Here is a 21676-nt window from a genome sequence, read left to right on the forward strand (position 1 = left end):
GTGATTTCCTGTCATGTCCAGAGACCTTCTTTTCAGAGAAATGTACGTTTCTCTGCATCAATACGCTCTGCAGCCTCCCAGAGCTGACGAAGACCCCATTACAAGGGGCCGTAGAAATTAAGCTGAAGCATCTGAAGCAGGGAGGTCACAAACATTCAAAATTAATGGTCCATTTCAGTCCCCGAGAAGTGAGCTCTTATCAAAAGCCCGACTTATCCAAAGGTGATATTCCTAGCCCTTCCTGCTAAGGATGGTGACAGATTTTTATGCCCCCTTTCTGGGGGTTGGCAAACGCTTTTCTGCAAAGGGCAGGGAGATAGTACACATTTTGTGGGTCCTGCAATCTCTGTTGCACCTGCTCAACTTATGCCTGCATCGCCCCCACCTCATGGCCGTGTCCTCTTGGTCTTCGGCTGGCTCCTCCTCCCTGGACTTGACCTCCCTGCTGTTCCTCAAACTCATGAAGTGTGTTTCCTCCTCAGGGGCTTCGTCACGATTGTCCCCTCCAGCGGGAGCTCTTCCGGATCGTTGCATAACTGGCCCCTTCTCTTCTTCGGGTCTCAGCTCAAAAGTCACCTTCTCAGATGGGCCTTCCCTGGTGCCAATCACCCTCTACCACACCGACCAGTTCTGTTCATTTCGTAACACGCCAATTATCCGAGAAGTTCTCATTTAGACGTCCATTGCCCGTCTCCCCGATTAGCATCACGCTTCAGGAGAGGGGAGATCTGGCCATGTTCTCCAGGTTCTCACCATGGAATCCCTGGTACACAGAGCTCAGGCTCGATGCTCAGCTGAGAGCTGTTGAGTGAATTAACGACTTCTCCCCAAAGATCAAACTTCACGAAGTGCTCACTAGACTAGTGGTCAGTAAAGCTTTTCTAGAAAGAGCCAGAAAGTACTTACTGAAGACTGTGCAAGCCACACTGTCGGTGCCACAGCCGTCCAGCTCTGCCATTGCAGGTGCAAACAGGCTCGGGTGACCCGAGGTTGCATGGCCGTGGCTGTGTTCATTCGACCCTTCACGGACAAGCATGGGTGCCTCCAGGGCTGGTTTGCTAGCCCTGCACCCAATCAATCCGTCTGAGCCCCCATTTTCACATGTGAAGTTCTTTGTCATCGTAACTATCAGTCATTGTAGGTGAGGCATTCTTGAAACTGTGCGAGGAAAGAAGCATTTTTAGCAGGCAGCAAAATGTTCTTTCTCCATATTCCCACTACCCCAGCCTGTGAAGACGAAGCCAGAAAGCCCTGTCCCAAGTCTGATCCCTGAGCGGCTGTTAGCCACCCCTCCCTCTCTGCGCATGCAGCAGGAACAGGACGAACACGCAGCGGCTGTCAGCTCCCCTCCTGGCGCCAGCCGCCTTCCCTGCGGAGACCAGACAGGGAGGGGCCGCTGTCAATCTCTGGAGGCGTGGATTCTGCACAGACTCCGGGGACCAAGAGTTCCAATGCATTCATCTATTTTACAGAATCTTCCAATTCCAAAAGGCAACTGCAAGATGGGCTGCTATTTCACCCACATAATGGGACACCGAAAAAAATCATTTATCCAAAAGGATGTGTAAAATGGCAGCATATGAACCCCAGGCATAGGGGTGTCGTTACAATATCCGTGACCCAACCACAAACCCACCATTGCATCATGAAGCATAAACACCCACTCCCACTAGGAATGAGGCAAGAAGAAGGTAATGTCATACTGTCCTGCATACCACCAAGTTCCAGGGCCAGAAAAGAGCCTCTCATCCTAGCACACAGTAGGCCTACAAGAACATTACTCTATCCCCTCATCTAGGCATATCATGATAAGATCATGGTCACTTGCTAACAAAAAGATAAAGCCAAAACCAGTGGGTGACTTTAGCTAGGCGTTGTCAAGCCCATAACAAGTGGATCTGACTTCTATTTATTTTACACATCCAGGGTCACCTGTTCCTCTGGGGAATGCAGGGTCCCAGGTCACAGGAGCTACCCATGGCATGGACATAGGTGCGGCTTGGGTCTGGCCAGGCCCCAGCGGATCTGCAATTTGCCCATCACCTTCCTCAAGACTGACACGGTGCTATGAGATGGAAGTTCTCTTTCGGGTGATCCTGCAAATTGAGATGATGTATGGCCCAAAGCTGCCAGGTGACACCTTCCACAGAAGCAGAACAAGTCAGCAGAAGCAAAAAGCCAGTCTACCCAAACCCCGCTCACAGTTACCTGTCATCGTCTCCACCTTTATGAATGTGTGCCCAGCGCCTGCCGCTGCCCCTGCTCCTTCGCCTGCCTCAGGCAGAGCAGTGCCTGACCAAACAGCCCTGGGCCTGCTTAAAATGTCTGTCACTTTCTAGCAAGTAGCCTTTCAGGGCTGATCCCTGAGAGCTGGTATAGAGTCTTGGTGGAAGAAGAACAAGGTCAGCACACAGAGGGAAGCAGAGCCAGGAAACTAAGACAGACCCTAGATCCAGCCACGCACACAGCCGGGCACACCTGTCTTTCTCAATTACGTGATCAGTGAAATGCCCCATTGTGCTTCAGCTAGTTGGAGTTGCATTTCCATTACTTGAAACCAAAAGAGCCTTGACTGATACTCAAGAAGAAATGCACCCCCTTTCTGGGCATTTCTGAGTCCCTGTCCACTCACGTAGCAGATATTTATGGAGTACAGTTCCAGCACAGTGTGCAACGCTGCCCCCACACTTAGAGGCCTAACACAGCCACACATCGTGTGCACTCATTCTGCGGGGCAGGACTGAGCAGAGAGCTCCTCTGGGGAGCAATCGCTTGGGCTCTTCTCTGAAGCAGCTGCAGTCTGAGGTCCGCTGGGGCTGCAGTCATCCGAAGGCTTGAGTGGAGCTGGGGGTCCACTTCCAAGGTGCCTCACGCATGTGGCTGCCAGGCTGCACTGGCTGCTGGCCACAGACCTCAACCCTCTCCATAGGACAACTGCCTGAGCATCCTCAAGCCAGGGAGCTGGCTGCTGCCCAAGCCAATGCCCAATGCCAATGTGAGAAGTGCAATGCCTTTTATGATTTCGCCTGAGAAATCACACATCATCACTCACTTTTGCCATATGCCATTGGCCACATGGGGCCAGCCTTGATTCAGTGTGGGAGGGGAACACACCGGGCAATGTGGTCACCGAAGACCATCCTGAAACTGGTGCCTATCCCAGGCACCCACCATGTACTAGGGACTGGAAATGCAGATCTCGCCCCAAAAGGATACCCACCCTGAACTAAATAGAATGCAGTCATGCAAACTTTGTTCCCCAAATCCTTCTCAACTTTGCTTGTCAGGTTGCTCCAGCTTTTAAGAAAAGGGTCATCCTGCTACTAAGGAACTGGATTTAAGTGGTTAGCCACCTAGACCTTTGGTTCTAGAAACAATGAGGAAGAAAAAATTAATAGGTCCTTTGGCATCCAGATCTTCCCCATGAGTCAACCCTCCGTTGCACGCATGGCTTCGCATCACTGTGGCTTTACTAACTTCACTACAGCCTGTACCACATGCTTTGCACATGATCCATTTTCTAAACCCCAGAATTATCCGCAGACAACCTGGCATGTAACTGCAGCCCCATTTTTGTACAGCAGGGGCAGCACAGCCTGGTAGTTAACAACTCTTGGACCGAGATCTTCTGGTCTCAGTTTCCTCCTCTATAAAACGGGACTGAAAGGAGATGCACCCCAGAAGGTTGTGAAGGGCCAACAGACCATGTGTGAAAGGGACCAGCACAGTGCCTGGCACATGGTCAACTACTCAGGAAGTTCCTGGTGGTGCGCGTAACTCAGGAGGGCGATCATTCGCGTTTATCTAATTTCATGAACCTACTTTCCTCACAATGAGACCATTAAGCACAAGCACTGCCTCTTCCCTCCGCCCTTTTCTGGCAGTGGCAGCCCCTCCTCTCATGCACACACAAGCACATACAATCACACATGCATGTACATACTCCTGCCCACTCTCAGCCCTTCTCATGCTTCTACTTCCAACGATCCTTGCTGGGTGGTTCCAAAAATGCAAAATAAGAATACCTAGCCACGGCTGGTGTGGCTCAGTTGGTTGGAGCATTGGCTTGTAACCAAAAGGTTGTGGGTTCAATTCCCGGTCAATGCACATACCTAGGTTGCTGATTCGATCCCCAGTCCAGGTGCACAGGAGGCAACCAATTGATGTTTCTCTCTCACATCAATGTTTCTCTCTCTCCCTCAAAGCAATGAAAAATGTCCTCAGGTAAGGAAAAACAAAAAAATAAAACCCAAAGAATACTGAGATGAAGCCAGCATCTTAGAATGACACTTTCTTAAAGGTCTTTAAAGTGTCTTCATTGAGGTTTTATGGCCATTTTAATAAGCAAAAATGTGCAAGCAATGGAGTTCTTCAAGAGCTTAGTATTTTGGGACATTTAAAAAAGTTCACCAAGGGGACAAATCTGCCTGATGGAACTTTTGCCCCATTCAAAATCCTGTAACCTTATAGTGCCTACACCTCCCAGGGGGATCAGGGCTCTATTCGGTGCCCAACAGAAAAATGGAGAAAAATACAGACAACTTCCAAATGGGCTGAGGAATACATCCGCTTTTCTCCAGGAGCAGAGAGCCCTTTGAGGTCCCACCAACACCGGCAGTGACCTGTAGGCAGCCGTGGGGGAAGTCTGCCACTCAATGGCAGCCTCAGGAACTGGATGAAATATACTGACATTTAGTTGTATCTTTTACAAGCTCTTAACCTTTACACCGTGTCAATAAAAAGCCCCATTAACATTTAAAAGGGATGTTACAGGGTGTCCACTTGGAATAACAGTAGGAAAACACTCCAAGAAATGGATTATGTATCTCATCGGTCCCACATCTCCAAGAGTTTACTTCCCTCCAGGGCCAAAAAGCAAACCAGTGAAGTGGCAAACAGCCCGAGCCACTGGTTGGACACACAGCCAACTCTTCAGGCGGCCAAGAGCCAGGAACTCCTCAAGCGAACCTTCCGCACGGGTAGTTACACCCAACAGGACCTCCCACCCTGAGCATCCTCTCCCCATCCTGCATCCTTCCAGACTTGGCTCAAACGTCCCACCCAGGGAAGCTTCCGTAAGACGTCAGGGGGATCAGCCCTCTGCTCAGGGCTCCTGCAGCCACGTGGGCTTCTTCCACCAAGAGGCCCTCAGCTTCCCGCCCTGCCCTTGTCCACTTCCTGGCCGGTCTTCCACCCAACCACGGGTCATGCTCTCTCTGAAGGCAGGCACCGTCTCCCCACCGGTTCATCCATCCACACATGCATTCGCTCACTCGTTAGAATGCTCACTACACGCCAGGCACTGGGGCTATAAGAAAGTAAACAGACTTGACCTCCAGCTCTGCCAACTCCATTTACAGTGTCATCTGCTCTTTCTATCCCCAGGGCCTGTCATATGTGGTACTCGATAAATGTTCAAAGGCTGTGTCCCCTCCTGCAATATAACTTAATGAATTCAAGTCCTGTAAGAATTGAATAAATGTTGTCCAACTGCCAGGAATTCCTGTGACTCCCTTGAGCAAACGGAGGCCGTCAGGCCTCACCCGCCCTTCAGATGCATTTTGTTTGGCCAAAAGTACGTGGTCTTCTTAAAAATTTAATTTGCTGCTAACACTTAATACTTGGAAGATTTCACATAAAATGTTCTTTCTGGCTTCTCTAGAAACACAAGCACACATTCCCGCAGAGCCCCGATGAGCTGGAGAAACGGGCTCCTTCAGACAGGCTGGGTGGGCGTGCTTCACCTTCTCCCTATTTTCCCACCACAACCCCCAAGACAGCTGCCGTGTACCACCTTGCCTTCGCTGGGGGTTTCCTCGCCCCAGCCCTTCACTCAGGACCTGCGGGCCCCTCTAGGCATCTTAATTTGTGGCCCTGGCATTATGCCAATATCATCCAAGCAATATATCCGAGATGAGCTACAACACAAATGAACGGGCAATTTTATTGATTTTACCTCCTAACATACCCTCCTCGTAGTACACACACATTTTGGGTTTTTTTTCCAGCAGAGATCTTGGATACAAAGACACATTAAAGGAAAAGGTCACTCCAACAGGTACTTCATGAGGGGCCGAAATCGTGTTTCTTGCAAATGAACGCTGAAGATGAATGAGTACATTCTCACACCACCAGCACAGCTTAAATACCTCTGACAAAAATAATAATAATAAATTATCTTCAACTCAGAAAATAAATTGTGCTCAGCAGAGTGACAGGAGGGTCCATTCATTTCATTGCACCTAGGGGCCAGACCGGGGTGAGGGCGGGGACAGGCGGCTCAGCTGACAGAGTGCACGGTCTGAAGTGAGTCCTCACACACATTTTCACGCCAGTGGTGCCCCTTGGCTGTGGCCTGTCCCGAATTCAACTTCTCTGCCCCTCCTCTCACGTCCGCCTTGTCTTCTGTTTCTTGGCTTGTCTCTTAGCATCTTCTGGGCCACTACTGTCAGAGGCTGTCTGGCCAAGAGCCCGGACGCCCTGCAGTCGACTTGTCAACTGCAACAGCAAGGGAATGAGCTAAAAAGAGAGAAAGAGTGTGAGAGGGAGGCCAGAGGACTTCCGTGCAGGTGCACACGAGGGCCCTGCCTATCTGCACAGCTCCATTTTCAGGCACCGTCACCACCGGCTGTGTGCTGGGCAGGGGAGCCTGGGTTCAGAACGAGGCAGGCCTCTGCACCAGAGGTCAGCAGAGACGGCTGGCTCACTGAGCAACAACACATGCCTAAAAGCGTTCCAGGTTGAAGGATTAGGAGAGATGTTATGGATGTTCATGGCCTTGAAAGGAGGCCTTGGGGTTGGATTTAAGGCCTCTACGTTCCCTTCCAACCCTAAAATGTTGTAATTTCTGGAACACTCAACTTTCTTCTTTGTCACTTCAAAGCTGTGAGGGACCTCGCTCGCTGACATATCTGCTTTCTCCTGAGGTCTCTGGGTTTCCTACCTTATCATGGTTGTAGCCAGCCAACAGGACAAGCAGCGTCAGAGGCAGGGCAATGTAGGAACCTTGCGCGATGTCTTGCTCAGGCAGTTTCCTCTGCAAACACAAAGAGCACCGTCCCTCACCTGCCTTCCACTATGATGCAGCCGTGACCCACCAGCCCTCTGAATCAGCTACCCCCAGACACCTGGGTATCCCACACGATCCAAACTGTCCAATTAGGAAACTGGGGCAACTTGGATCAGTTTTCAGATGCACCCTCCGCTATCCAAACTCATTACTTGCTCCCTGAAACTCAGGAACAAACAATCCATCACCCCCTAAATTTCCACTGTCTAAACTGAGGAAACAAGGGCTGTGGAGAGCAGGGCGTCCCTGTGGTTGAGAAGGGACATGTCTGGTGTTGCTGAGTCCCAGCTACGCACAGGCTTTTTCCTGCAAGGAAGTACAGAGAGCCCTCTGCTCCAGGCTCAGACACATAGTGATGCACCAGCCAGCCCCAGAGATGCCACCGAGTGAGGAGATGAAGCAGCTGCTGCTTGTTTCCCAGGGGCCATTTGTCCTTCCTTCCAGCAGAACTCTCAGCTTTGATCTGGGCCAATCAGAACACGGGCCACATGTCTGTTCTTTTTTCGTGGTCATTTGACACAAGGTCCAATAAGGTCTACACATGGCAAATGACTGATAAACTGAATAATTTCTTTTAATCTACAGGTATCTCTTCCATAACTTATTTTTTTTCTTTTGCAATTTGTCACGTAAGTCAGTTTTCACACTGCTGTCTTGCAGTTCTCCACAACCTAATTTGGTGGTGTCCATCACATGCTCTCGAGGCCTCTGTGTATGTCCTGGAACGCAGCAGCTGGCTCTGGAAGTTTGAGCGGGTCGGGTATCCTGCGCCTCCTGAAGGGCCACAATGCCACCAATCGTGATGCAGTGCTGTAGTGGTGACCTTCTTCCCACAAGTCACACCTGAACACTGACCTGAACAACTCCAATGCCCTTGTGGCCAGTTTCCTTCCCAAAGGGGGCTCAGGAGTCAGTGCTTGGTAAAGTACACACGCACTTTGAGCATGTAATGGACCCCCTCCCTCCTTACCGTGGGATTAAAAATCAGGGTGATATGCTTATGGTAGCCCACTGCAGTGAAAGAAACTTGCGGCAAGACGTAGTCATACTGGGACCTGGGGAGCGTGGAGTCCAGAAGCACAACGTAATTCTGTGCACAAATAAAAGTTATCTTTTTAGAAAGAGCAGCTGGAGCAGAGCAAATGAAAACTAAAACCTAAGGTATGGTCGCAATACAAAGGACTTTACATTTTCAGCAAAATCCCGGAGTTTAGACGTCCAAAACCAAGGTGGCCTCCTTCAGAGTGGGAACCTCAGGGGGCTACCCCATCAGTGACAGCCGCGTGCCTCCTGGCTCTCTGAGGCTGTACTTTCTCAGAAAGCTTTCAGGCTGGGGCACTTTTTAGGAGCATATTCAACCACAACAATTGTGGACCTTTGAGAATGTGACTTTATGAAACACAAGCATTTCCCAAGAGCCAATCCTAGTGACGGAGGGACGGGATCAAACTGAGGAAGACTGTCTGCAATCGAAAATGAGGCTGACTCCCCGGGGACAACACTTCAGTGGCTCATTACCTGGCACGTTCTAAGAACACAGCACCTCTGGAAAGGCACCAGTGATGGGAGCAGCCCTGTGTGCTGGGGCCCTGTGTGCCAGGTCAGTGCCTGCTCTGCTCTGCTCTCGAACACTGACAAGGTCGGGATGATTACCACCATTTTACAGATGGGAGAGCAAGCCCCAGAGACCTTAAGAGTGTCTTGCCCAGGGTGAGCTCCAGCTGTTTCCACAGTGTTGTGCTGCCTATAGTATCCATTGAAGGGGGCATCTGGAGAAAGGAAGAGGAACCCCAAAACTCCACCTCAGCCGATTTCATTACTTTACAGCCTTTTCATGCCAAGAAAGGCCTTAGTGTGGCAAGTGGTAGGAAGCCAGGAGAGGAAAGGGGGCACACAGGCTTACTAGCGACCCCTGCAGGCCAAGTCCCCCAGAGAGGAACCAAATTCTTGGCAAATATTGCTCCCACTGTGCCAACGACAGCAGTTTTCTCTGCTCAGTTAGAACTAATAAACATTCTGTGATCAATAAATGATGTCCAACATTAGCACCTGGGCTAAACCAATTACAGTGTTTCCTATGAACTACTGCACAACCATGTCATAAATGATTTATGATAGGAAGAGATTTGTGACATGTTCTTCACTAAAAAGCACCTATTACAAAATGATGTACAAGAGTCCCAGCTTTGCATTATTAAAATAAATATGCCAGTACATTTAAATACATATGTGCATGCACATTAAAACAAGACCAAAAGGATACTTATCAACAGTAGTTATTTCTGGCTGAACGAGTTAGGTCTGATTTTCCCCAAACTCTCCTGCTGTGAACATAGGTTATTTTTGTAAACAGGAAAACACTAATTAAGAAACATAATCACCACAGGGCCCGATCTCCTTTGGTTCAGAGAGGACAACATCAACCATTTCTGAAGAGTGGAATTTAGAGAGAAAACGAGAGAACTGTGCTTCCTTAAATTAAAAAGTGGACTCATCAAAACAAAGACAGGAACGAGAACGGCGCTGCGGCCTCACCTGGCCATCTCTCAGCAGCGGCGGGAAGTGGAAGAACAGGGACTGGCCGAGGGAAACCGTCTGAATCGGGTTGTCCAGGTTTTCACTCTTGTACAGCTTTACCTAGAAAGCAGAAACAAAGCAAGATGGGCTTTTGAACTGAAACACGACAGGCTTTTTGTTTCAGACTTCCTCGGGATAGCTTATCTCTTGGGGGGAAGGATCCTTGGAAACATCTGAAAGAGAAACCGTCCTCTCCCATCAGGCCGTACATAATACATTCCTCAATCACCCAAGCCTCCAGTTACATGACATGTGAAGAAATGCAACAGGTAAAGTAGATTCTGACAACTTATGTTAACTCTCAAAATGGTTAATGATAATATTAAAGAGAAAAGCTTCTAACATATCTGTAACACACCAGGCACACAACAGGTGTCTTACACATACTGTCACCAATCCTGACTTCTAATCCTTCATCACTGTTATCCCTAAGGAGACTCAAGGTCACTTAAGGTCACACAATTTATACATGGTGGAGTCTGAGATTCAACCCACATCACTGAGGAATTGCCACCCTGGCACTGCCTCTCCATCTGCTGTAACATTAAACCTGAAACACATTCCCATTGTGCATTTGGTTCTCCGGCTGCTTCCAGCAGTGCAGTTCTTCGTTTCTCTCCAGCCCAGGTTTGCTGCCTGTCACACCACATGGGATGGGCTATGAGAAGAGGGAGGCACAGTCCTGGCTGATGCTAAAGGCTTGGGGGCTCCTCCTTGCACCTGCCCAGAATGCCAGAGCCGCACCCACCCCCCCAGGGCCGACACTGATGCTTTTCTAAATAACACACAAGTCGAGAGGAATTTTCCTAAAACAAAAGTCACAGGAATTACTGCAGACCTGTACGTCACACCTAAGACCAAATATATGTTCTGATTTGTGCAGTGTTGTAAGTATATTTGAAATCATACCTGCATTTAAAAATCGGGTGATTTCAAAAAGCTCTAACTTCCGTCTTCTCTGGAAAACTGAAACGTGATATCAACCCTGGGCCAGAGTCCCCAGTGCAAAAATAACCAAAGGGAGCAGAGAAGCACCACCACCTCCTATCGGCTCCCTTTGCCTCCCTGGGACCTGGCATGGGTTCTCCACCCGGCCCTCCTAACTCTCTGGCAACATGCCTGCAACCCTGGGCCTGAAGGGCAGTTAAGAGGTGAGTTAAAACCTAAATGCACATTCTCACCCAAGTCTAATACTTCACTGTACACAGAATTACAAGTGCCTCTGAAAATAACACTCCCAAAGAAATTCGTTAACATCTTTCAAGGGATCACAGGGCACTGTATAAACATTTCTTCATTAATTACAGACATGACATTTTGTTAGAGCTCAGAGACCTTAAGAGGTCACTGAATCCAACACCCTGGCTTCACGGAGGGAAAAACCAAGGTCCATGGGAATGAAGTGACTGCCAAAGGCGGCAAGGTAAGTAACCACCCGCGACAGGAGACAGCCCAGACCGTCTGCGTTCTAGTCCACTGCCCACCACCAACACCCTGCACAGAATTTAAACAGTTACAAAACACTCTGCCTTAAAATTATACTTGTTTCAGACTCCAGGTCAGTGATTTGAACCCTTTTCACCTCAAAGCACACATAAACTAATTACTAAAATTCTGCAGCATACCAAAAAATAATTTTTGCCAATCTGAAAAATAAGGTATTATTTTGAGTGATTTATCATAATAGTAATAACCTAACCTTTTTGCTCCAAACTTTTTAAAAAATCAGGTGCCTGTACTTGTATTTAAGTATTTCTGGTACCAAGAATCAACCATTCAGATGCACCTTTATTATATGACATGACCAATAAGATGCAACTCTATATACTTACAGTTCAAAACAGCCCTCACACTGGATGGCTATTGTTGTGTTGCCTGTTTTATTTTTTTATTTGACACTCTCCGGGGAAAGAGGTGACTACCCCTGACTAAACAGTCAGGTTGGGCACGTTTTGAAAATTCCTGTGCACACGGGTTGAAACGCACTGCTCTAGATTGTACTGATGATTCGTTAGGCTTCTGCGGCAACACTTCCAAAGATACACACTGCTAACAAAACAGTTATTTGAAAGCAGAACACGTTTCTCTCCAGCAATCAGCAATCATTCTCCCAGATACATGCTGGGACCGACGTTTCTTAAATCTCGACCTCGGTGCTCAGCATCTCCACCTTTAGGATGCTGAAGCAAGCTCCAGGGAGGCGCAGACGTCCTGTTCCTACTCATCTCGGAGCTGAAAATAATATGGCATTTTTGCCTTAAAAAGCTGGCCTTACCCATAAAGTAGAAAGGTACTCAGAGGAAGTGATCACATTTCCACTTAAATCAAATTGATTAATCTGCCGGAAAACTATGATGTTTATGTCATCAATGTCGTTATTGCCAACCTAGAAGGAAGGAAGGAATGCTGGTATTAAGGAAGCTGGAAAAAGGACTTCTACTCTAACTGTGTGGTGTCCCAGGGGCTATTTCACAACCAGCTTTGTTCCCTGTATTAGGGAACTGAGTCTGTTTGCCATGGAAGGAGCTGGAGTCCCAGGCCCCGGTCTGACAACAAGCAGACAGGCTGCACCTGCCCACAGACACACTCTGTCTGACAGATGCAGTGTTTGTTTCCTGGGTGTTGACTACTCGCCAACATTTTTCAAAACTTCATACACAAAAAAATCCATATTTTCCAGATTCTTTTGTAAAACGAGAAAGATGTTCTTGCCTGGCGGCGATCAGCAAGAGCCGAGCCACAGCGGCCCCTGTGGGTGGGCCTGTGCACTCCCATTTGTCACCCTTCCTGTCTGCCCGACTGCAGTCCCCGTGACTGCCTGCAATACTGGCCTAAGTCACCATGGCAAGGAAACACGCAAATGTAAGGTAAAGCCATTTAAAAGGGCAGATGTCCTAAAGACGTCCAAAAAATCCACTTTCTAGGTTAAAAAGTTCTATGTGGCCCAGCACCTTCCTCTCTAACCCCCACAAACTCCAGGCCCAAAGCCACCCACTAAAGATACCAACAGGCAGTCCCTCGTGTCCCGCCCAAGCCCTCCAGTCTCGCAAGTGAGATTCTTCTGTGGGAGAAAAGCTCCACTTTAAGCCATTCACGCTGCTTCCTGGGGCCCAGAGGGTTGTCTCTTCAGGGGTCAATTAGCTAAGTCATTATCTGGAATTTCAAAAACTCTGCCCACCAAATGAGAAAAACAGGGTCACCCGAACGAATGTAAGGAAACTGGGTGGGCCTGCTACCAATTAAGCCCATGTTCTCTTTATTACACTCCCTTGATTAGAAAAGATACTTGTGCCTTAAGATCCCTAACTTGCAGAATAACGATCGGAGCTTGCAGGGGAAGTGGGGAAAACAACAGTTCAAATTTCTTCTCTGGATGCCTGACAGCCACACTGTTCATTAAAAACCCCACAAGATGCTGCTTCGGAAGATGACACTATTCTAAGAGGGCCCTTAATTAGGATTTGAAGTCCCCCCACCCCCTACGACAGAGGAAAGGCAGACAGCCACAGGGGCACTAAAGGATTTTTGATCAGAGAAGCAATCACACCACGGTGCCACTGAAGAACTTGATGCCTTACCGTAATTACCCGGTGGTGGGGGAGAGCCCGCTCAATGTGATCGTTGCCTTCTGCCTTGAGCTGCACATGGTACACACATCCTGGCTGCAGACAAACCCAGGCGTCACTTCTCTAGAAAGAGGCTGGTCGTATGCAACCTGAGCTGAGCCCGCTCTGACTGCAGGTCCTCACCCAGACAGAGCTTCTCTGCCTCCCCCATTTCAGTTCCCAGGCTGCAGCCTGGGAACCTTCTAAAGAGTTCCTTATAAAGCCCCCTGATGAAGAAACATTCATCTGACATTCTGCACTTTCTCCAGCCCCATTCAGTTTCCTCTACCCAAGGAAAATTAAATGTGGTCTCTCATTTCAAAACTGCGAACGTAATGTGCTCTTAGTCTGACAAAGTTCTTCCTTCCTGCTGCCCACCCCTCTGCTCTACTGTACATATGCACCCCGTGATATCTGGAATGACAATCCCAAAGGCTTACCATGAATATTATTTCTGGGAAATGCAATTTTGGGTTTACCCCTTTAAAAATTTCTTCTTTATACTTTTTATTCTATTGCTTGAATATATAGGTGTATATCACGTTTACCAAAAAGTCACCATTCTGAGACAACTTTTTTTGACAATGAACACATGATACACCACTGCGTGAGCACATGTACTGTGTGGCCATCACATTCAAAATGACTGAGTGAGTAGAGCAACAAATCTGCATCAAATTTTGCATCAAGCTTGAACACTGCACTGCAGAAACTATGCAGATGGTTCAGAAGGCTGCAGCTCTAGACAACTGGTGACTGGCAGCTTCATCACGACAACACGCCCACTCATACATCACATGTCCTCAAGAGCTTTTTTGGCAAAACATCAAATCATCCAGGTGACTCAGTCCCCCTAAGGTCCAAATTTGGTGCCCTGTGACTTCTGGCTTTTCCCAAAACTAAAAATCACCTTTGAAAAAGAAGAGATTTTAGATCATCAATGAGATTCAGGAAAATACGATGGGCAGCTGATGATGACTGGGGGGACTGGGTGGGGTCCAAACACGCCTACTGTGAAGGGGACTGAGGCATCACCGTCCTATGTACAATGTTTCTTATATCTTGTATCTTCTTCAATAAATGTCTTTATTTGTCATACTACATGGCTGGATATCTTCTGTACAGACCTCATATATTTACTCAAATAATTTTTTGGCAAGCAGTATTTTGTTCTAAGAAAGCTAGCACATGATGGTAATTTTACAGTAGATGGAAGTGAACTGCCTTGATGAAATGAAGTTCTTTGTTTCTTTACACTGCTGTATGGGTTAGTGGCAACTCTGATCAAGAGAGATATGAGTTCAAAGAAGAATTTCTAGGAAGGCTGCAAATCAGATAAATTCAGCTTAAAAGCAAGGCTTGAATAGTATAAATGAACCCTTTGACTATAAACTTCTGAATTACTTCTTCTTACACATTTATTTGGGGGGAAAAAGATCAGTATCTTTCCCTGGGCTCCTGACCTGACTGACTTCCAGGTCCCCCAATAGCTGACAGTGGGGTGCCCTGAACACTGGACACGACTACTCCTGTCTTTGGGGAAAAAAACAGCATTGCCCCAATGCACCTACACGAACTGGCAAACTGATGTGCATCTCAGCTCATGTGGTTTGGGCAAACATCCACCTGTCGCCTAGATATATGTGACTATTTCTGGGGTCGCCTGAGAATACACAGTTTGTCAATCTGAAAGGCTGTGACCCAACCCCACATCCAAGTGACCCAGTCCACTGGCTGGGGTCAACCCACACTCTCTCTGTGACTTCTATAGTATACATTCGCTGTGTGCTGAATGAGCATATGAATGGATGCCCAAATAAAAATTACAAAAAAACACTATAAATCTGAAACCAAATGTTGCCATTGTCTGGCCCACACAAAGAATTTTTTGTGAACATCTAAAGATCAGGCCTTTTCATATGGAAATCTGAATTTCTGACTATGCTTTTAAAAATTAAAAAATGTGGTTACCCTCAGACTGTCCTTCCGCATGGCCATGAGCTGGGGCTGGGCAGTAGCTTCTCAAGACCTTGACATGGGCCACGCCTTCTCCAGGTGCCCACAGTCCTCTCCACTCCCTACTGTGCACCCAGCCTCCTTCAACCGTTCCCACCTCTCATTTGGTCTCAAAGGCCTTTGGTGTGAGAGCCCTAGCCTAAGCTGTGACCACCCAATGCCAGGCAAAAGTTACACCAGATCTGTGGGTTTCTAAGTCTGCTTTGCCACAAAACCCCAACCCAATATGTCAGCTAGGTGAAAGATAAGATGTGTCAGTTAAGGAAAAATTTAGAGGGTTCCAGACCTTGACCCACCTCCCCAGCCCTCTGGCCTAGCCCATTCCTAGCAGTCTGGGGTGGGGGCACCATAAGACAGTACGAAAAAATCCCCTAATAAAACATGTTCAAAGTCTCACCAGCAAGCCACGTAATCTGAACTTTCCCTCTTCATCTGTCACGGTGTCCTCTCCATAAATACTACAGTCGTTCTGTCCCACCGCTTCCACGGCAACACCCTGCTCTGGTTCCCCATTTAAAGAAGAAACCGTGCCGTAGCAACTAGAGTAACAAGAGAAGAAACGGAACGTGATATTCTTGTGCTTCTCTGAAGCACGTGAGGATTTCGGGTAAAGTGTCCTGCATTTGCCAACGAATTACTGCGCAAAACAGCTCAGTGGAGCAGTATGCGGCAGGACCCAGCCAATTCAGACTAGCTGCAGCACTGGCCAATGCAGCCTTCCCGCAGCAGGCTCAAGCCAGTACCAGTATCGTCAGTACCTCTTCTCATACATTCTAAGGGATGCTCCAGAAAACTGTAATTTCAAAAGGCTAAGTTTTGTTTTTATTCCATTTCACTTTAAGTTTTATTTTAAATAACGAAGCATTCAATAACATTAAATCATTCCCTCTTTTATTCCATTATTGAAAATGGTCCATATTTCTGAATGCCCTCCTTCTGATTAATCAATGTTCATCTCAAGCGCGTTTGTAAATGCGTATAAACATGTACATGTGTACATATACAAACACACACGTGGACACGCACACCAGCATCGGCACAAACCATCTCTGGAAGTATTTAAGACACTGGAAAACTTGGGTGGCTGACAGACAAGGACCAGAGGACACTGGGTACTCTTTTTAACGTTTTGAAGTTTTACTCAAGCGAACACACATCTTCCTTTAGAAAATTTAATTCAAGTTTCCAACTTTTTTTAAAAGTAAAGATTTTAAGCAACTATATAGGCTCTCTCTGACCTGTTTCAACATGGGGAACTTTGTGACTGAATCACTAGTTTGCAATTTCAGAAGGAAAGGGGGGCAGCAAAAAATCTCTGAACCTCGTATCTCATTTCATTGGGCTCCCAAATAAAATCCGCATGAAGGCTGGAACGGGCATCCTGATGACAGAAGCACGAGGGCGATTCCACAGCCCAGGCCTGGACGTGAGGAAAGTGGGCGTGGGCTGCTTACCTGTAGGCCGTCCGGTACCCGGTGATCGTGATCTTCAAGTTCTGCCCTTCCTGCACCTCGATCATCTGGGAGGATGGCTCAAACCGGAACTCCTTCATCATGGGCTTGAAGTAATACTGGCCAGGGCTCTGCCGAAAGACAACCACAAACTGAACCTCTGCGACCACATCTAGGTCAGGCTGAAAACAGGGCAAATAAAGTCACGATGGACTGGAATTATGCCATGAGAGCTCCAGCACTTCCTAGACCGACAGAAATTACACCACTAACTCTACCATAAATAGTTACAGTAACAACAATTATAATTCTAACAATAGCAGCTGTCATTATCATATGCCTTCAGTAACTGTGAAAGGGAGCAATCATTTGAATTTTAGGGATGAAGAAACTGAGGAGCAGAGAGATCTAGTAACCTGCCCGAGATAACACAGCAAGGGCAGAGTGAAGACCTGAACCCTGGTATGCGTCACCACACAGCGTGCAACCTCTCGGACATACCTCATTGCCTGCTTGTGACATCCCTGTAATAGTCACTTTATTCCCAGGACTGACAAGATGGCCAATTAACATACACTTCCTGAGCCCCCACCAGCCCAGGGCTCAGACTACAACTGGAACGAAAAATTGGTGCTTTCTTTATACCATGCCGAATGTGCTTTGCAGAAGAAACACAAGCTAAATGCTGAACAAGGCTCAGCATTAGAAACAGGATCCTGTAGTAAAACAAAGGGCCTCCTAAGACAGGAGCTGCTGTGACCAGGGTCATTAATTACATTATCTTCATGACAAGGGGGTGACCAGAAAACAAGAAGTGTGTGCAGAAGGGAACATGAATCAGCCGCATTAAGTTCTGGTAAGAGCGATACTCTAATTACATTTGGTCCCCTGAGAAATCTCACACACTCCACGCTGGTGTTCTGTTCTCACGTTGTCAAGCAATATGTGAGTTACACACACCGAGTCCCTGCTCCCTCATGGGGAATAGACGCAGGTGCGAGGTCACAGGGCATCTTACCAGGTTTGAGAAAGTCAGAATGCCATTGTCCTGAGTCAAGAGGTTGGAACGAAACACGCCCCCACTGAGGGATAGGAGGACCCCAGGAAGGGGCTGGTCATCTTCAGCTTTTATCTGGGGGTGAGAAAGAACACCAAAGCAAAGTGAATTCTCAGGTTAACCATGAAGACCTATTGTATCTGTCAAGAGGTCATTTTTATGGGTTGTTTTTCCTTTATTGTTATTTGTTGGGGGAACAAAAGGTCTGTTCTTCATCTCCAAGGGTAACTGACACTAACACTTCGGTGTGCAGTCTTCCAGAACTGTTTGCTGCCCACACAAAGCTGATGAACATCATGGCCACTGCTGACGGACTGGCAGGTTTACTGGGGGACCGTGTGGGGAAGGAGGTGAGACAAAAACGGCACGCGACACAATACACATGCTTTCTTCCCTCAACCGAGTATCCTGACATTCTTCTGCTATCAGCCCACAGAGATCTGCCTCACTGCTTAACAGCTGCGTGCCATTCTGGGGCAGAGGCTCGTAAACCGTCTTTGTGGTGGAAAAGAAGACCATTGAAAGGTCCCTGGACATGTATATCTTGTGCACTTAGTTTTTTCTCTCTTCCTAAATAATCACTTCCTAGGAGCAGAACGGTTGGGTATGCACATTTTGAATTCAGAAAGATACCACCAAATTGCTCTCCAGAGTGGTTGTAACCATTCATAGCTCCAGAGGTCATCCATGCATGGGAAAATACACACTCTCCAAAACGTGGATATTGTCTTCATCATTGCAAACCTAACTCAAAACCCAGCATTTCGAAGGTAACTTCCTTTGCATTTCTTCTAAGTTTATTAGGCATTTGTGTTAGTTCTGTGAATCGCCTCTTTACATCCTTTGTTCATTATCTCTCTATTGGGTTTTTTATTACCAATTTTAGAAGTTCCTTGTAAACTGGGGATTTACACCTTTTTTTAATATATATATTTTATTGATTATACCATTACAGTTGTTCTATTCCCCCCTTCATTCCCCTCCACCCGCACACCCCCCCACCATTCTCCCCCCTAGTTTATAACCACGTGTCTCGAGTTCTTTAGATTCTATATTTCCCCCACTATTCTTGCCCTCCCCCTATTTTCTACCTACTGTCTATGCTATTTTCTGTACCCTCTCCCCTCTTCTCCTCCTCCCACTCCCCTGTTGCTAACCCTCCATGTGTTCTTCATTTCTATGGTTCCACTCCTGATCTAGCTGTCCTCTTGGTTTGCTTTTGTTTTAAGTGTGGCTGTTAATAACTGTGAGTTTCCTGTCCTTTCACTGTTCATATTTTTCATCTTCTTTTTCTTAGATAAGTCCCTTTAGCATTTCATATAATAAGGGCTTGGTGATGATGAACTCCTTGAATTTGACCTTATCTGAGAAGCACTTTATCTGTCCTTCCATTCTAAATGAAAGCTTTGCTGGATAGAGCAATCTTGGCTGTAGGTCTTTGGATTTCATGACTTAGAATACTTCTTTCCAGCCCCTTCTTGCCTGTAAGGTCTCTTTGGAGAACAGTCTGATGGGAACTTCTTTGTAGATGACTGTCCTCTTATCCCTTGCTGCTTCTAGGATTCTCTCCTTCATTTTAATCTTGGCTAATGTAATTATGATGTGCCTTGGTGTGTTCCTTCTTGGGTCCAACTTCTTTGGCACTCTCTGTGCTTCCTGGACTTCCTGGAAGTCTATTTCCTTTGCCAGACTGGGGAAGTTCTCCTTTATTAATTGTTCAAATAAGTTTTCCACTCGTGGCTGTTTCTTTCCCCCTTCCGGTACCCCTATAATTCGGATGTTGGAACATTTAAAGATGTCCTGGAGGTTCCTAAGCCTCTCCTCATTTTTTTGAATTCTCATTTCTTCATTCTTTTCTGGTTGGATGTTTTGTTCTTCCTTCTGGTCCATTCCATTGATTTGAGCCAGTTTCCTTTCCATCACTATTGGTTTCCTGTGCATTTCCCTTCATTTCAATTAGTTTAGCCTTCATATGTTCCTCTAATTTGTGACTATAATCAACCAGTTCTATGAGCATCCTGATGACCAGTGTTTTGAACTGTGCATCTGAGAGGCTGGCTATTTCTTGGTTGCTTAGAGTTATCGGCTGTGGGGCTTTGAGTTCTTCTTGAGCCATCTTTTGGGCTGTTCGTGCCTGTTACATATCAGGATCGGAGCCCTAGGTGTTCATCAGAGCAGGGCAACTCAGCCGCTAAGTTGTGACACTGTACGTGGGGGCAGGGTCAAAGAGGAGCAATGGCGGTCCTGTCTGCCACCTCCCACCGCTGCCGCCGCAGCTGCTACCATCACCGGGGCCCTCGCGTTTCGTCCCACTGCACTCGAATGTGCCACCGCGGTCAGTCTGCCCCGCACACCGACTAGGTCCAGGTTGCCTGCATGCCTGGGTTGGGGGATCTTTCCTGCCCGACCCTGCTCCGATGCTGGCTCCGCCTCTCTTACCAGTCCTGGTTGAAGGGTTTGTTGTTGTCGTCGGACTTCCATATAGTTCAATTTTCTGTTCTTTGGCTGTGTCTTTGTTTACTAAACCTTTGTTGTATTCAAACTTGGTTGTGGGAGAAGGCACAGTGTTTCCACCTACGCCTCCATCTTGGCAGAAGTTCTGGGGAGTTACACCTTATTTGTGGTGTAAATATTCCTTCCCAGTTTGACTACCTTTCAATTTAGTTTCAAATGTATCCTGCAATCTAGGATTTTCATTCTTCATGTGAGGCAATCTGCCATTCTTTCCCTTCACTGTCCATGTTGAAAATATTCACACCCAGGCTCTGCAGGCGCCCTCTGTGCACCTCACGGCACGCTTCTCCCCAAAAAGGAGGGGGGGAAGAAAGAAAGACAGTGAACACCAGGAGAGGAACAGACTGCGTCCTTCGGCACAGAACGGTTGAGAAGAAAAGTTTGAAGCACTTCGCAAAAGGTATGCAAGCAAGCTAAAGTAACAGATCCCCAAATTATGCTAAGTGCAAATGCCAAAGAGGATGTCCTGTATGATTCCATTTATAAAACTCTGAAAAATGCACACTAACCTACAGTGACGGAGGGCAGACCAGATCTGCTGGGGGGATGGATTATTACTGAAGGGTACAAGGAAACTTTGGGGGCAGGGGGTGACAGAGGTATTCACTATTTTGACTGTGGTGGTGTTTCCATGGGCGTGCCCATATGTTGAAACCATGTTGATAATATATCAAATTATACACTTCATGTGCAGTGTACTTTATGTCAATTACACCTCCGAAAAACTGCTTCTTAAAAGCACACAGTGTTACCTCAAAGCTCACGCCCGCCAAGGCATAAGCCTTAAAGTCTCCTATGGTTCCGTCCACTGCCGTCAAAACGTAGCCCTCCTTCTGTGAGGACACGGTGTACTCCAGGTCACTGTGCAGGGGCCCAACACTGAATAAAAGAGAGCGAACGCAGAGATGGCTTGTGTCACATTCCTGGAGGAGGCATCACCTAACCGCAAGGCAATCTGGGCTCCCCAACCAGTGCCAAGCAAATGTTCCTTATCACAGACTTACCTATAGGCACCTTTGTCATCAGTAAAGACTGTGATCAGGGGTGAACTTGCCCCCTTTTCACTGATGACAATCTCAACTCCTTCCAACTCTGGGTGGATCTGGCCTTCCAGGAATAAGCCTGCTTTCCCATGGATCTCAATCAGCTTCCCCGGGCAGCTTTCTAAAAAGGGAAGAAGGAAACAGAAGAACACAGCCTAGCTGCAGAGCGAGGGGATCTTCTGGTTGGGGGCGTCCCAATAAAGAAGGCCCTAAAACTGAGATATTTAGAGCTAACCTCCAAATGAGGTTGTCCAATGTTCCAGAAACTTCAATGACTAGAAGTGGCCCAAGCCTCTCTTCATCCTGGAAAGGCCTCATTTAACTGCCAATGACATTAGCAGGTA

The 21676-nt window shown here is 47.3% G+C and overlaps 1 protein-coding gene across 2 annotated transcripts in view; it reads right to left on the minus strand.

The window, feature by feature from the left end:
- Window positions 1–5919: 5919 nt before the first annotated feature.
- Window positions 5920–21676, minus strand: part of LOC119001995 (nodal modulator 1) — a 51563-nt gene continuing 35806 nt past the window's right edge. For both annotated transcript variants that reach the window (XM_037067650.1, XM_037067649.1), the window contains 11 exons: window positions 21294–21453; window positions 21042–21168; window positions 17737–17850; window positions 16722–16849; window positions 15665–15806; window positions 13225–13308; window positions 11922–12032; window positions 9605–9706; window positions 8040–8159; window positions 6944–7036; window positions 5920–6519 (listed from right to left, as the gene is read on the minus strand). In XM_037067650.1, coding sequence (XP_036923545.1) covers window positions 6388–6519; window positions 6944–7036; window positions 8040–8159; window positions 9605–9706; window positions 11922–12032; window positions 13225–13308; window positions 15665–15806; window positions 16722–16849; window positions 17737–17850; window positions 21042–21168; window positions 21294–21453 — 1313 coding nt within the window. In that variant the 3' untranslated portion in view covers window positions 5920–6387. The remainder of the gene's footprint in view (window positions 6520–6943; window positions 7037–8039; window positions 8160–9604; window positions 9707–11921; window positions 12033–13224; window positions 13309–15664; window positions 15807–16721; window positions 16850–17736; window positions 17851–21041; window positions 21169–21293; window positions 21454–21676) is intronic.

Source organism: Sturnira hondurensis, unplaced genomic scaffold, assembly GCF_014824575.4.
Source record: "Sturnira hondurensis isolate 20B ecotype Veracruz unplaced genomic scaffold, ASM1482457v3 Scaffold0017394, whole genome shotgun sequence".
Lineage (NCBI taxonomy): Eukaryota > Metazoa > Chordata > Mammalia > Chiroptera > Phyllostomidae > Sturnira > Sturnira hondurensis.